This window comes from Crocuta crocuta, unplaced genomic scaffold, assembly GCF_008692635.1.
Source record: "Crocuta crocuta isolate KB4526 unplaced genomic scaffold, BGI_CrCroc_1.0 scaffold131, whole genome shotgun sequence".
Classification (NCBI taxonomy): domain Eukaryota; kingdom Metazoa; phylum Chordata; class Mammalia; order Carnivora; family Hyaenidae; genus Crocuta; species Crocuta crocuta.
In genome coordinates, this window is record NW_027528977.1 from 13,026,360 (window position 1) to 13,041,353 (window position 14,994).

The 14,994-nt window shown below is 52.5% G+C and overlaps 1 protein-coding gene across 3 annotated transcripts in view; it reads right to left on the bottom strand.

Annotated features, from left to right (window-relative positions):
• The window catches only part of ERGIC1 (endoplasmic reticulum-golgi intermediate compartment 1), a 101,280-nt gene that overhangs the window by 2,093 nt on the left and 84,193 nt on the right, over nucleotides 1-14,994 (bottom strand). For all 3 annotated transcript variants that reach the window (XM_077757312.1, XM_077757311.1, XM_077757310.1), the window contains 2 exons: nucleotides 13,419-13,519; nucleotides 10,223-10,345 (listed from right to left, as the gene is read on the bottom strand). In XM_077757312.1, the coding sequence (XP_077613438.1) occupies nucleotides 10,223-10,345; nucleotides 13,419-13,519 (224 nt within the window). The remainder of the gene's footprint in view (nucleotides 1-10,222; nucleotides 10,346-13,418; nucleotides 13,520-14,994) is intronic.

The window sequence follows — 14,994 nt, forward strand, 5'->3', positions numbered from 1 at the left end:
CAGCAGCTCCTTTAAATCCCATATTAACCTTCTGAACGAGGAAGGGGATTAGTAGACTCATTTCATCAGTGAGAAAACCAAGGTTCAGTGAGGTAACTAAATTCACACAGGAAGTAGCACAGCTGTGACTTGAACTCAGATATGTCTTGACCCTGGAGCTTGTGGTCTTTAACTTCCACTTGAAATGTATCAGATTTTTACAATCCCATTTGCAGATGAAGGAATGGAGGTTCAGAAAAGCAGTGCCACTGGTCCAAGGTCACACAGCCAGGAAGTGGAAATCCTGGGACTTGAATCCAGCTCTGGCAGGTCCGGGCCCAGTGCTGCCTGTGACTGAGATCTGGGGTGGGCTGAGTAGGCAGCATTGGCCTGGATGCACTGGAATGAGAAAGAAATCTCTCTCTCTCTGAAGCTTGTAGTATGTCAGTGGGGTGGGTAGTAATCAAATAGTCATACCAACAAATGCAAAATAACAAGCAAGGCAAGTGCTACAGCGGAGAGGAGCCTCTGGCACTACCGGAAAGCTCGTATTAAGGCCAAGTTTCTTATGGTACTATTAACTTTGGGGACCAGAAAATTCTTTGTTATGGGAGGGCCGTCCTGTGCAATGAAGGATGTTTATTCACAGCCTCATGAGATGCCAGTAGTGCCCTTTCCTTCCTGTCGTGACAACCAAAATGTCCCCAAACACTGTCAAGTGTCTCTGGGGGGTAAAACGGCCCCCAGTTAAGAACCGCTGTAGTACAGGGGATGCTAATGAATGCCACCTGGATGTCTGTACTTCCTAACTTCCTGCCGCACAATCACATACAATAACCAGGACAAAACAGCTTATGTAGCACTTTCTCTGTGCCAGGCGTGGCTTGAGTACTTCGTGCCTCCCTTTCCTCCTTGAATCCCCAGGCCAACCCTAGGAAGTACTACTCTTACACAAACATTGCCGCCAAGGAAACTGAGGCACCGAGACAGTGAATCACTTGTCAATACCACAGTAATTAGTGGGTCGAACTCTGGAGTCTGCGCCCTTACCAGGACACTCTGCGGCTTCTCAGGCACGAAACTTCACACCTAACTGAATTACTAACTTTGCTTTGAAGCCGTCAAAGCACTGGGGACATAACAGAACAATGCTATGTTTTGCTCAAAACGTCCTGGCCTGCCTACCGGGTGTTTGCTGGTTCCATAAAAGAACGAAAGTACGGATGATGGAAGAGAAAAGAAGTTCAGAGGAGATTCGCAGGGTGACTTTAACCGTAGTTTTCCTCTTGAGCACACACTTTATGTCGTTCATGAGAACCACTGCCACCCATCACCCAGCGTGCCGCTGTTCGGTCGCAGACCCAGGCGCCCAGACAAGGGAGTAGTTTTTTCCAAGGTCACACAGCGAGCGTGTGGTGGAGCGAGGGCTGCCGGCCTCTGGAGCTCGCTCTCTTTCCCCCACGCCACACTCAAGAAGCACTCAGATGACCATGGGACCCAGAAGCCCAGTGGAACAGTCCTGGAGGACCCCTGAGACTGCCCTGGAGGCAGGGCCGGGTGTGCGGCTGGCCGCTGACACTCCACTGCTGGGGGGCTCTGAGAGACGGCGGTGCCTTAATGGGCCCTCTGGTGCCAAGTAGAGGGGGCCAGGAGACACAGCAGAGGTGATGGGGAAGTGCGGATCGAACCGGTGTTTATTTTTAAAACGACATTTCCACAAGATGAGCTAAGCAGGAGCCTGTGAGGCCCAAGGCGGACAGAGCGGGTCTGTACGGATGGGCTGTAAGTGGAGCAGCTGGCGTTCCAGTAATAACAGCCCCCCAGGGAGTGAAGGGGATGGGGGGCGCTGGGGGGATTATTATGAAGTGTTTGGGGCAGGCGAGACCTCTCCCCGCCAGCCTCAGAGCATGACGCAGGGCCACTTTTCAAGGAAGATGACGGCAGAGGGGCTGGTTTATTTCGGTCGGCTGGATCAGATGATGCAGATTTTACACCACAAAATGCTTTTAGAGCTTGGATTAGAGAAGAGGAAAATGTGACCTAAGTGCAATGGAGCAAATAATAAAAACAAAACACACACACACACACACACACACACACCCCTTACATCTGCACACACACTTTGGGACCCGAGCATGCCTATGATTCACATACACCTGGCACCCGGTCTGAAGTCTCCGGGAGCAGGAGATGGCACAGGCATCGAGGTATGAGAAAACACACAGCTGTGGGGAAGCTGAGGTCCTGGGGCATGCAAACTACTAGGCAACCGGCCCATCACAGCTGTGGGGGGGCCCCTGTGTATCCCCTAATACTTCCCAGCACAGCAGCACACCTGCCTTTATCCACTGGCCAAGTGACGAGGGGGAGGTCTAGTACATTCTGGGCAAGGGGGAAGCACCTCAAAAGCAGAAGGAAAAATCCAGCAGCCTGGTTGACGCTGGTACGGCCCCTGCCTCCATGATTTTGCCATGAGCCCGCTCCGGCCTTCCTGACACGCTCCTATTCATAGGGGGTGCCCCGTATGCAGTGAAGCAGGGGTCATGCGGGGAGGGGTCCTGGGGTGCTCTCGGGCTGTGGTGCTCCCTGGATTCTGACGTGTGGGTGGCCACGGAAACACTCAACACCAGGAGGTGACCAATCGTAGCCATCCTGCACTCCGAGAAGGCCCCAGGTCCTCCGTCTGCCACATGGAAATAAACAAAGCCATGAGGCTGCAGCAGATAGTGTGTCTGCCTTAGGACGCGGGCCGTGCATTGGTGGAGACAGGATGACAGGCTTCTCTGTATGGGCGGCGCAATATCTCAAGGACAGACCCAGGAGAGGGCTGTTGAAAGGGTGGACGGTGGCCCAGCATCTCGCCGACCCATGACGGGACATGTGCCGTGATGAACACACGTGAGAGAGGGTGAAGATAAAGCCAGTCACATGCGTCCCCACTGTACATGGTGCAGGGGGCCCTGAGCAGACTGGGGTGGGGTGACGTGGGTCCCGGGGAGTGTCCGCGGCCTCTCCTGCCGTGAAAGGGCTCAGTCTCAGGAAGCTGAGCTGTGGCCGTCACCCAGTCTAGCCACGGGAGAGCCTTTCCGGGCCTGTTTTCTTCATTTACGACAAGGGAAAACCACCCCTACCCCGCCACTTGTCATACTGCGGGAAGTGCCACTTAGTAGTTGCTCAGTAAACAACACTTCATCATTCAACTGACTGGAAGACTCCAACCTTGTTGCTAAGATCTGAGATTTTCTAAACCTGAGACCCACTCTAAGAACAGCGATGGGTAAAATACCACTTACTCCCCAGAGCAAGACTCTGACACGCTCAAAACTGGGTCTCAATTTCCTTTTTTTCTAACTGCCTCTTTTAGTAAAAGAACAAGCAAATTTGTGGGAAGACAGGACAGCAAAGGTGTCCCAGGCACCACATGCATTCTCTGGCAGTTGCCCAGGTCCTAAGCACTCCAAGGGCCCATTCTACAGATGGGGTAGCTGAGACCTTGACAGGATATTCCCTCAAGTGCATGCCCAGAAGAGTCTGTGATGAAGCATATCCCTAGGGGCAGAGTACCTACCTAAGCTGGAGGTTATTTCCATTCTCTGGTCAGTCAGGGAGCTCTTCACATCTGCGCAGGACTCTACCTCAGCCCCAAGCACCAAGAAGGTATCAGAGGTACCTGATACAGAGGTACTTCTGGTTGGGACCCCTCCTGTCCTGTGCCCTTGCATCATCCTTACTTCCCGTACTTCAGTTTCCTTACTTTAAAAAAAAAAAAAAAACGGGAAGGCTAATCCTCGCCCCTTGGGTCAGCTGTCAGACTGAATGAGTGTGTAACACACACAGCCGTGAATGTTCCCTTGGTCCCTCACCATGTTCCTGTACTTCCTGACCAGGCCGTGAGGCAGGGGGGACCACCTCAGGGGACGGTGGTGAAGGAGCAGGGCCACTGAGCCCGGAAGGGCCACCCAAGCCACCACATGGGACCCCACGCTGGTCAGCAGCCCTGGCTCCAGACTTGGAAACAAGGACAATTCGATACCCAGGCCCCAGTGAGTCTGAGAGGAGCACGTTAACTTTGTTTTCATCAGAAGTCCTCAATAATATGCCCCTTTGTTCTTCAGCAGAGGCTTCCTGTGGTTTCCCCCGGCTTCCCAACCTCCTGCTCTGGCTAGAATGAAGTCAGCGTTTCTACCTTGAAAAGAAGGGTGCGTGTGTGTGTGTGTGTGTGTTTCCCTTACATTTTAATTATGGCTCTTAATTCCTTGTAATACGGAGAGGACGCGTTCTAACCGCACTGGCTGGAGAGCTGAATCGGAGACTTGTTCCACAAGCACGAATGCTTTCCCGGATCCCTCGCCCCTCCCCCGCATTGACTTTTCCACAGTGGGCAATGGAGGAACACAACACACATGGCAACGCGGGGGTGGCGGTGGAGACTGTGGGCTCTGGAGGAAACATTCCTGCGGTCAGATGCCGGCTCTGCCACTCTGGCCGGGGAAGCCAGATTACGCCCTCCCCACCGCGCCACGAGCCTCAGTTTCTCTCATCTGTAAAATGGGGTCCCCCAGTGAGGACCAGGATGGCCTCTGGCTGGCTGGCCAGCCTGTACCACAAGTGCCTTGCGAACTGCTCATTCACTTCCCCCATGCAGCCAGCACTGCTTGAAAAGCCTGTGGAAAAGGCACGGTATAAGGAAATAAATAATGAATTGGAGTCCCATCAGATGCCGGTGGCGGCAGACAGGCTGGAGCCGCGGATGAGAACACCGAGGCTGGGGCTACGCAGGGGCGGGGGCTGTCGCGGGAGGGAAGCTGATGACTGGGCGCTGGACGAGTGGGGGAGGACAGGGCGTGGTGGGCTCCATCTTGTGGGGTCACGCCTGCCAGACCCTCCACTCCCACCCTCCAGTACAGGCGCCTGGTGGGGGAACAGAGCCCTCCCCCCTACCGTTCTTACAGTGGCTGCAGCTGCAAAAATGCCCACCTACCCCCCCGAAGAAACCCACCCACGTTGGTTGAGCACCTACTATGTGTCAGGCCTGAGATGACATTTTCTTTTGCCTTCTCATTCCATCTTTGTAACTACTCGGGGAAACAGGGAGACCCCCATTTCCCAGATGGGGAAGAGAAGGCTCAGAGAGGGACTGGCTTGTTCAAGGTCACACAACTACCAAACTAGGGCGAGGGTGAGGAGAATCCAGGTCAGGAAGGCTGCAAAGGGTCTGCTTTTTTCTGATAGACTACCGTACTTGACCCCTCAACCTGAAGGTTCCTCAGTCCCTAATGGCTTCTGTGTATTTACTCTCTCAATCTTGCAAAGTTTAATCAAATGTCCCGAAGTAAGGGGACCCCATCAATAAAGTGCATGAAGGAAGCTGTAAGAGCAAGTACAGTTTCTAAAAGAGGGAGCTCGCTCCATTCCTATATTCCTTTTATGTCTCAGAATCTGCCTTCAAAAAGCCAAGCACCAGGAACTTCCGTTGCAATGGAGATTATCTGCGTTCAGACCCAGTTGGAGCAATCTGTCCCTGGTACATAACCTTCTGGAAGATCTAGCTCTGCTCAAAACGTCTGGAAGGATTTGAACCAAAGTTTTTTTGTTTTTGTTTTTGTTTTACACATTTCCAGCCCTGAGTAACAGAGCTGCTAATGTAGATTCTGTTCCATTCCTCAAATAATGGAACCTTGTGCTGTGGGCACGGACCAAGGTGTGCAGCCCCTCCATTGGTTTGCTCATGGTTTGACACCTATTATCACCTGCCTGCACTGTCCCAGGTCTGGACACCAGACAAGGCTAAGGCCCTGCCCTGCCTTCCTGGGGCTCATGGTCCAGGTCAGAGAGACACTTCAAGGGAAGTCTGAGGAGGTGAGATTCAGATCCAGCTACAAAGCTGGTCTCTTCCCAACTCCTATTGCCTTGGTGGGTAAAACCTCTGCGGCTTTAAGTTGGTCTCTTCTCAATTATTTTTACTGCCTCCCTCGCCCCACACCCGAGTATCTAATGCCTTCTGTCTACGGCAAATCCTCACGGGTGCCCAAACAGATGAGTGAAAGGTAATCAGAACTGGGCAGGAAAATTTGCAAACCACCAGCCAACCAGTCTGGGAGGGACGGTTTACGCGTTGTGGTGATGGTTTGTGCATATGACTGTGATTCTATCACTCATGCTCATGATGTCAACTTGTTTCCTGCTATAACGTGTCTTCCTGATTCCCAGTATGGATGGAGCCACCATATCAAAAGGTCCTGGTGTCCTACCAAGGGCTTCATGGTTTCTGGGGCTTCTGTAGTGGGGACATCCTTAGGAGCCTTTGTTTTGGGAGACGGAGGCTCCCAAGCTGGACGGCGGTGGTGGGGGTGGGGCGGGCGATGTGGTGGAAGCAGGCTATGGAGTCAGGTCCCAGCCTCGCCATTTACTGGCAGTGTGATCTCAAATGGCAGTGTGATCTCAGATGAGTTTCCTTAACTCTCTGGGCCTCAGTGAATTCATACGTAAAACAAGAATGAGCTCTACCTTGGAAGGCTCCTGGGAACGTTAAAGAAGACAATTATAAAAGCACCCAGTAACAGTAGAAGCTTAGTAAGTGTAGCTATATAATCGCTTCCTCAAGTAGCCGTCCCTTGTGTATTTCTGAGTATGGACATCCAGGCTATGAACCCCAGTGCCGGATGCAGGGGACGCTGAGGGGAAACAGACTTGCGGCTCATCATAATCAGGCCCGGCGATTACAAAGTACCATCTAAAGTTTGGGCCCAATCGGATACTTTTTGATTTGTGGCTGTTCCTCCCTGATAGAATAAAACACGCAGGGAAAGCGACGTGACACTTCTGAAGTCATCCAGTCTGTCACCACAACCCACTTGAAGGCACTCCCAAAAAACGGGCTTCGGCAAGTGGCAGTGTCAGGGGACAAATGTGCATGTGTGGGAGGGGGCACTCTGGAGGGGATCACTTGCGTGTTGTTAAAAAACATCTGTTTCTTCCCTTAGTGGTGACGGTTTTTGGAATGGCACCAAGCAGGAGTTTGGGCGAGGTGCCCTGGGTGCCCAGATAGAGGGGCCCCAGGCAGCCCGATGGCGACTCCCAGGAGAGGGCACCCTCCTCCGTTCAGGCTCAGGATGTCCGGGTCCTTTACAGACCACGAGACCCTGGAGGAGCAACCTCGAATGAGCCAGGTACTGGCAATGCATCAGGGAGGCCCCGCCCGCCTCTCCCCTCCACACCCACACCCCACCTCATTCCAGCCCACCCACAGCTGCCCCTGCGGTCCCGCAGCCGCCACATGACGACACCCTGGCCTAAGCCCTCTCTTAAGCAGACCCCGTGAGGAGCTATTTGCAGAGGCCCCCATTTGGGGCTTGGGGGGCTTTGCACACAAGTGTTTGATTTTCAAAAGAGAGAAAGAGAAGTCACAGCAGGTGTTTCCACTTCCATCCCGGCCCCACCCCACCCTACTAGGGCTCCCGGGGGTCTTTGTGCTGTGGGCGTCATCCCCACATCTGCCGCCTCGTGACAAGGGGCTTTGAAGCTCCACAATGACGCCATCTGCCAGGGACAGCCGGTTGGCTCACTGTGGGCTGACCCCATGGTTGCCAGGGCGACCACGATGGTGGCGGCGTGGGGCTTCCAGAGAAACCACCGGGCTAACGGTGTCAGGATCCCTCCACAGCACGGTCCATGCTTGGGCAGAGGAGACGCTGATGGCCAAAGGCAGAAGGAGAAGGAAACAGGGTCGTGGCAGTATCTGGCCTCTAGGTCCGGATGGACAGGCTTTTCCCCTGTCACTTCTTGGGACCTCCAGCTCTCAGAAGCCCACCCCCATCAAAAAAGGCCACACGGCCTTCACAAAACATGCTACGCTGGGCACCTCTGCACAGACTACTCCCTGTGCTAACACCCTCTCTCCCTCCCTCACTAGTCTGGAGAACGCCTCTGCATTCTTCGCCCTGGGGCTACTCCTCCAAACTTTCAAACAGACGAGAGTTTCTGCTACCGCAGTGCATAGCTGCAGTGCATAGCTCCCGTGTAGCCGCCCCTGCTGGATGGGCTTCCATTCTTGAGTGGGAGCCTCTCTTCCCCACCAGCGGGGAGCGGCTTGAGGGCAGGGGTAAAGTCAAATTCAGCTATCCCCGTTGCCCGGCACAGGGCCTGGCGGGTGGTGAAGTCTAGCGAAAGTTTAGCAAATACATGAAGTTGCTTCATTTCTCAGCCCCTTGCCAAGGGGTGTTCACACTCCAGGCCTCGGCCATCTGGCGCATAGGAGCAAATGAGAAGGGGACACGGAGATCCTTCTAAACCCTACAATGACACACGGGCACAGGGTTTCTCTGCCACTGTCCATACCGTAGACCCAGGGCCTCTGAGAAGCAGACCACACCTGCACAAACGTACCTACCTGTGTCTTAGTTTCTTACTCTGGGTATGCAGTAAGTGCACTGGGGTAAAGAAAACAACTTGGGGTGCTAGCCCGTGGGACCGTGGGTAAAACCACTTGCTCAGAAGCTCCCTGGCTTTTGGGCCAAAGGGTCTGTGCATCGCCCTCCCAGCAGCTGGCCCAATCTACCTGTGTACCAGACAGTGTATGCGGGTCCCCTTGGTGTGCCCCCCCCACCCCCGATCGCTATTGTGGGGGGTCTTTAATTTCTGCTCATCTGATAGGACCAAATTGGGTCTCGTATTTTTAATCAAATTCCTCCAGTTTCCAGGGAACTCGGGCATCTTTTCACAGCCAGTAAGGCCTCTTCTACAAACGGTCAAGTCCTCACCCATTTTTCTTCATGGTCGCTTAGCTTTTTCTTTCTGCTTGGCAGGAATTCTTTATATATACGTTCTGAAGATTACTCCTGTCTCATACGTGTGACAAATACCTTTTCCCAATCTGTGTCAGACGGGGGTCTTAGCTTTCTGATGGGTGCCCTCTGCTGACTGGAAAGTTTGCATTTTATGAAGTCAGAGAATGTTGGGAGGCTCCTAAAAGCACTAGGTTCTGCCACCCCTGGTACCCACATGGCTTTCTAGAAGGCAAAGAACTTCCCTTTGATGACCTCGTTTGAGCCCCGTGAGGTCTGGGAGGCTCCTATTTAGGGGATCCTAAGATGGAGACATTGTTGTGGACGTCTGACCTTTTGTCCTCTTAGCATCCACCCCTCTATTTTCTAGCAACTGACCCCTGATTTGGGGATGCCCACCCCTTCATAATGTTCATCTGGCTGGGGCCAGTGACAGCACTATTTTATCCAGGGCTCAGGTCGAATTACTGGGAAAGAGGCATTTTCCACGAGTGAATTCTATTTGAAAATGAAGCCAGGACAGAGGGAAGCAGGATTTTAAAAAAGGCCTATTCTAGACACTATTTGTGCCTGGATCTAGCCATGCCTGAGGCTTACTGAGCCCTCAAGCCAGCTGGAGGTGGGGCTGTCTTTTCTGTAATTGAGGCCTGACTAATACAAATCTAGTGAGAGCCAGAGATGAAAGACCCAGGAGTAAGACCCCTGCTCTTGACTCATTACTAAAAGTACCAAGAGGTAAAAAACAGAAGGGCCTCTAAGTCTCAGTTTCCAAATCTGTGAGGTAGGAATAATCACACCATCTCTTCCACCTCAGCCGGCTCTGTCTTACCAAACATCTCTGGGCCACCTGGCTGAAGCAGGGTGCTATGAGCCTGCTTTTCTGTCCCCAAGGACACTCTGAATGGAAGGCCAGAAAAGAGCACACAGAAATACTCAGTATCAAAGAACAATGACATCGACTTGAAGCTGCTTTACAGAAAACTGGACTTGACAGAGACAATGGCAAGAAAGAAAAGAAATAGAGAGAGATAAAGGGAGAATGAAAGAGAGAAAATAAAGAGAACACAAGCAGGAAAGAAAAGAAAAAACCTGACAATATTAGCAGCTATAGTTGGAAAACAGGCATGGGAAAAAAATGAGTCGAACCGTCACTGTAGAATTTCCACAGAAAAGGATAAACCCTGCTAAACCTATTAAAAAAAAAAAAAAACACTGGAGAAACTCACAAACATCTAATTGAGCCATAAAAATCTGCTTAGCAAATGAAATTGGTTTGGTGACATACCTCTTTGGAAAATGCTTTCTGGATGACATGATTCTGATGACATTTCTAAACTTCCTAGGGATCACGACTTCCTGTGTACAGCTTCGGGTCCTGGCCCTGCAGGCTGCACCCTGTTGCTCTGAGAACCAGTGGTGACGCCAAGAGGAAGCCCACGGCAGGTGCCCCACCTACTCACCGTGGTGATGAACCTGTATAGAGGTTGCCGTCGCTCTGTGTACTTGACCGTGATGGGGCTAAGGTCATAGCGGAACCAGATGGCGGGAATGATGCGGCCTGTGTGGCTGTAGGCTACGTACTCCTGGGGAGAAAGAGAGAATGAAGATGTGAGAGTCAGAGAAATCACCATGTCTCCTGGTAGGTGGGGCTGGGATGCAGGGGGTCCCCCGCCCACCCACAAGAACCCGCTTTCTTCTCTCTCTCTTGCCTGGAGCCGGGACTCTACCAGTTCCTCTCACCCCTTCCCCGGGAGGTTCTGCTCTCAGCATCTGGATGGGCAACATGCCTGGGAACATTTTCAACCCTTCTTGGCTGCTTGGAAATTGACCCTATGACTTGGAAGCGGCACCAGAACCAGAGGGTGGAGATGTAAAAGGACAGGTGTGATCTGGGCTCTGTCTAAGTAAAGGCCTATTTCCCCTTATAACTCCTGGGTATGAAAAATCCATTCATTTACTCATTGACCATTATTATTTTCAATGTTTATTTTGTTTTGTTTTTTAAAAATTTTTTTTTAATGTTTTATTTATTTGTAGGAGAGAGAGAGAGACAGCATGAGCAGGGGAGGGTCAGAGAGACAGGGAGACACAGAATTGGAAACAGGCTCCAGGCTCTGAGCTGTCAGCACAGAGCCTGACGCGGGGCTCGAACCCATGAACCGTGAGATCGTGACCTAAGCGAAAGTCGGATGCTTAACCAACTAAGCCACCCAGGCACCCCTTCAATGTTTATTTATTTTGGGGAGGGAAGGGGGGGGGAAAGAGAGAGAGAGAGAGAGAGAGAGAGAGAGAAAATGCGAGTGGGGGAGGGGCAGGGAGAGAGGGAGAAAGAAAATCCCAAACAGGCTCTGTGTTGTCAATGTGGAGCCTGACACGGGGCTTGATCCCATCAGCTGTGAGATCATGACCTGAGCTGAAACCAAGAGTCAGATGCCCAGAGTCACCCAGGTGCCCCCTACTCACTGGTTGTTTACTGAGCACCTCTCCCATGTGCTGGCCACCCTGCTGGCTGCTGGAGACTCTAAGGGTAGTAAGCCCTGCCCCCTGCCCAGAGCGGGTCAGGGCGTGTCACAATCTGGAAAGGAGGCAGATGTAAAAGAATATCTCCAATCCTGCCACATTCTCGTGCAGTGATACAGAGACACGGAGGGCTGCGGGGGCCCAGAACAAATGAACAATTCTCCCCAGGCTACGTGGAAGGCTTAGTGAAGAGGGGGCACTCTAGGCCACACAGAACATCCTTGGGCGCATGTGTGTGCACGTGTGTAAGAGAGATAGTATAAAGGCCACGTGGGGAGTGGGCTTCTTCAAAGAAGGAACAGAACCGGAAAGAGAGAGGGACCCTACGACAAGGCTTCCTGAGCTGGTACCTGGCTGGGTAGGATTTGAAGGAGGCTAAGGAGCTGAATTAATGTGTGTCCTCTCTGATCTGGGCACTTGCTGGACACCTCTGGGCTACTCCAGTTCGTCTACAATAACTGTAGACCAGACTGAACCACGGGGGTGCCCCCAATCCCAAATGCTAGGCCCCAAGCCCTGAAGCTTCTTCAGGGATGACCCAAGACCTACCGACCCCACCCCCACCCCCCACCAGTTCCCATGGACTGCCACCGGCTCTGACAGGCATGGCCCTGTTTGTTCCCAGAGCAGGCTGGGGCCAAGGCCACAGAGAGAGCTGAGCAAGCTGTCCTGGGCACTGGGCCTCTGCCAAAGCCTCAGGGGAAGGAGCCTTGGGCAAAACAAGATGAGCTTTCTCCCGAGAGAGCTGGTGGGGCAGGGTGACTGTCTGGGTCAACGCCCAGAGTGGAGGGATAGAGGAAAATAAAGAAATATAGCAGCAGTAGGTACCATTTACCCAAAGCCTCCTTTGTGGACAAGGCAGCTTTTAAAACATTGTCTCATTTGATAGCAATCTTGTGAGGTGCGCCAGCCCCATTTTACAAATGAGTAAACAGGCACGGCGCGCTTGTGTGACTGGTCCCAGGCCATACAGCCAGCAAGTGACTGAGCCGGGTCTGAACTGGCAGTCTGCTCCAGCCCCATCTCTTCTGCTCAGACCGTATCCATGTTCTTCCAGCCATTAGATGTTAGCAGCACTTGACACTTACAATGAGATGCCCCTCAAGAAACAGTGAGTCGAATAAAGGGAACTCGCTTTGGAAAGTGACACCAGAACATCCACACAGGTAGATCCACACAAAGGGACCTCAAGTCGTCCAGGAGGGAGCAGCTCCCAGACCAACAGACTCAACAGCCTCTGTTCAGACCGAGTGGGTGATGTGACCAAGAGGCCAGGCTCTGGGGCCAAAGGGGAACCCAGCTCTAGTCCCCGCTTGGCCACTTTGTAGCTCTATAACCACCTCTCAGTGCCTCAGTGGCCAGATCTGTAAAATGGGGACAAACAGAGCTGTCATGATGACTGAAAATGATGGTGGAAGTAGAGGGCTTAGCATAATAGCTGACCCCATAATAAGTGCCCAATAAATGGTAGCTACTACTCTATTATTATGATTAACTGAGCTAAACAATGTATCACTTATGAGGGGTTTGGCAGCCCTGGAACAGCAGAAAAAGGAGAGTCCTGGTGATAAAGGGATCCTCTGGGGGTGCCTCCACTAACGTGTTCCCAGCACTCATGTCCATTGGCAGGGTCAACTCTGGGGAGGCCAGAGGCCGTCACAGCTTGAAACGACTGTTAGTCACCCTATTCCTCTGGCTTGACTGTGCTCTGCTGCCCGCCGAGGCCTACCTGCTTGCTTCTCCATGACTTTTGAGTGTTAGGATCCTAGGACATTCCTGTTAACCAATGGCCAACCGGTGTGATTCAAGGCCCTCATGATTTTGGATAAAGTGCTTGTAGCCCGAGAACCAGAGCATCTGTTGTGTGTTGGCCTACCAGGATCCTGAGGCTAAAGCACTGAGACCAGATGCAAGGCTCTTTCTCAACACCTCACATCCTATCTCCTGGTTCGATTTCCTCCCTTCAACTGTGAGACTGGCCTCTCATCTTTACCCAGGGACAGAGCCTGGCCAGAGCAGCCCCACAGGAAAGGCCCCCAGAAGGCACCCAGCGGGAATTCGCGCAGACACTTGTCGCCTCCGCTTCTGGCCAGCAGAGGGCGCGGTTGCACGCAGCTGAGCCCACCAACCGAGTACCTTGTTGGCCACCGTGTACTGGTAAGAGTACCGCTGCTTGCCACTCTTGTCCTCGTAAACCGTGGGCACGATCTTCAAGATGTAGTCGTGGGAGGCGAGAGCTGCAGGAAGGACACAGCAGGATGAAGCAGGGGTGTAGGCGCTGCCCGGCTGGCAGCATTCTCTACCTCACTTCAGCCCTAAACCTGCTTGGCACTGCCTGGGGGCTGTTTCCAAATTTCCATTACCAGACAACCCCTCTTCATTTCCCCCGCTTTGTACCCCAGGAACTGAGAGCCTCCATCTATCAGGATCTTTACTCCCGCACTGTATATGATGTTAAGATTCTGGAAACCACCCAAATGTCCATCAACAGGGCAACCGTTGAAATGGAGGCACTGGGAGAAGCCAGGCTCCGAGACGTATTGTTAAACGAAAAGAACTAAGTTGCAGAATGGAGTGAATAAGCTGTTNGAGGGATGGCTGGTCGGGGGTATGAATGGAAGAACAGATGAATCAGCTTCTGATAAGCATGAGGTAACCGGAATCAAACGCTAGGCGGAGAGAGCTGCCAAGCGTCACCCAGGAAAGGTATGGATTCCCTTGGGCCCTCGGGGATGCTACGAGAAGCCCAAGGACCCTTCTGCTGCTGCCTTCTACAGTCTCGGGTCNTGGAATCAAACGCTAGGCGGAGAGAGCTGCCAAGCCACCCAGGAAAGGTATGGATTCCCTTGGGCCCTCGGGGATGCTACGAGAAGCCCAAGGACCCTTCTGCTGCTGCCTTCTACAGTCTCGGGTCAGGGATCGTGGATCTAAAACCACACAGGAATTTGGCCTTGTGTGTCTCATCCTGGTCTAGTGGCTGAATCAGTTCTGAGTCCTGGGACTCACTTGCTGTAAGAGGGGAGGGGGTGCAGAGGACAGCCACGGCCTCTTCCTGCTAAGACTGCATCGTGGTAAGAAAAGGGCGGTGCTTCCTGAATCCTCTTGAGAGCTGACCCCTCTGAAAACCTCAGAAGAGCCCTGCAGCTTCCGGGCTGAGCCCATGAAGATCNTGTATGCATGAATATAGAGAGAATTTTCTAGAAGGACGCCCAAGAAAACTATTAGCAATTGTAGCCTCTGGGGAAGAAGACGGGATTTGATAAAGATCACATTTCATGATGCACCCCCGGTCCTATTTGAGTACCGTTGCTTTTGAAAGAAGCTGGGCTTAAAGTCTCAAAAAGAGAGAGCCCATGAGCCAGAAAAACAGCATTTCTGCAGAATTAATTTCTTTCCCCATTTTCAATTAATGGAAGATGAGTTCTCCCTCCACCCAGCCCTGTCATATTCCACTGTGACCCTTACGCACCACTGCTGGATGCGGGGAGGCTACAGAGGCAGGAACCGAGCATTACTCATCTTCTTATCCCGGAACCCTGCATGGGGCCTGGCTCGGAGCGCGCGGTAGCAAGTGCTTACTAAATGAATGAACGGATGGAGGGATGGCTGGTCGGGGGTATGAATGGAAGAACAGATGAATCAGCTTCTGATAAGCATGAGGTAACTGGAATCAAACGCTAGGCGGAGAGAGCTGCCAAGCCACCCAGGAAAG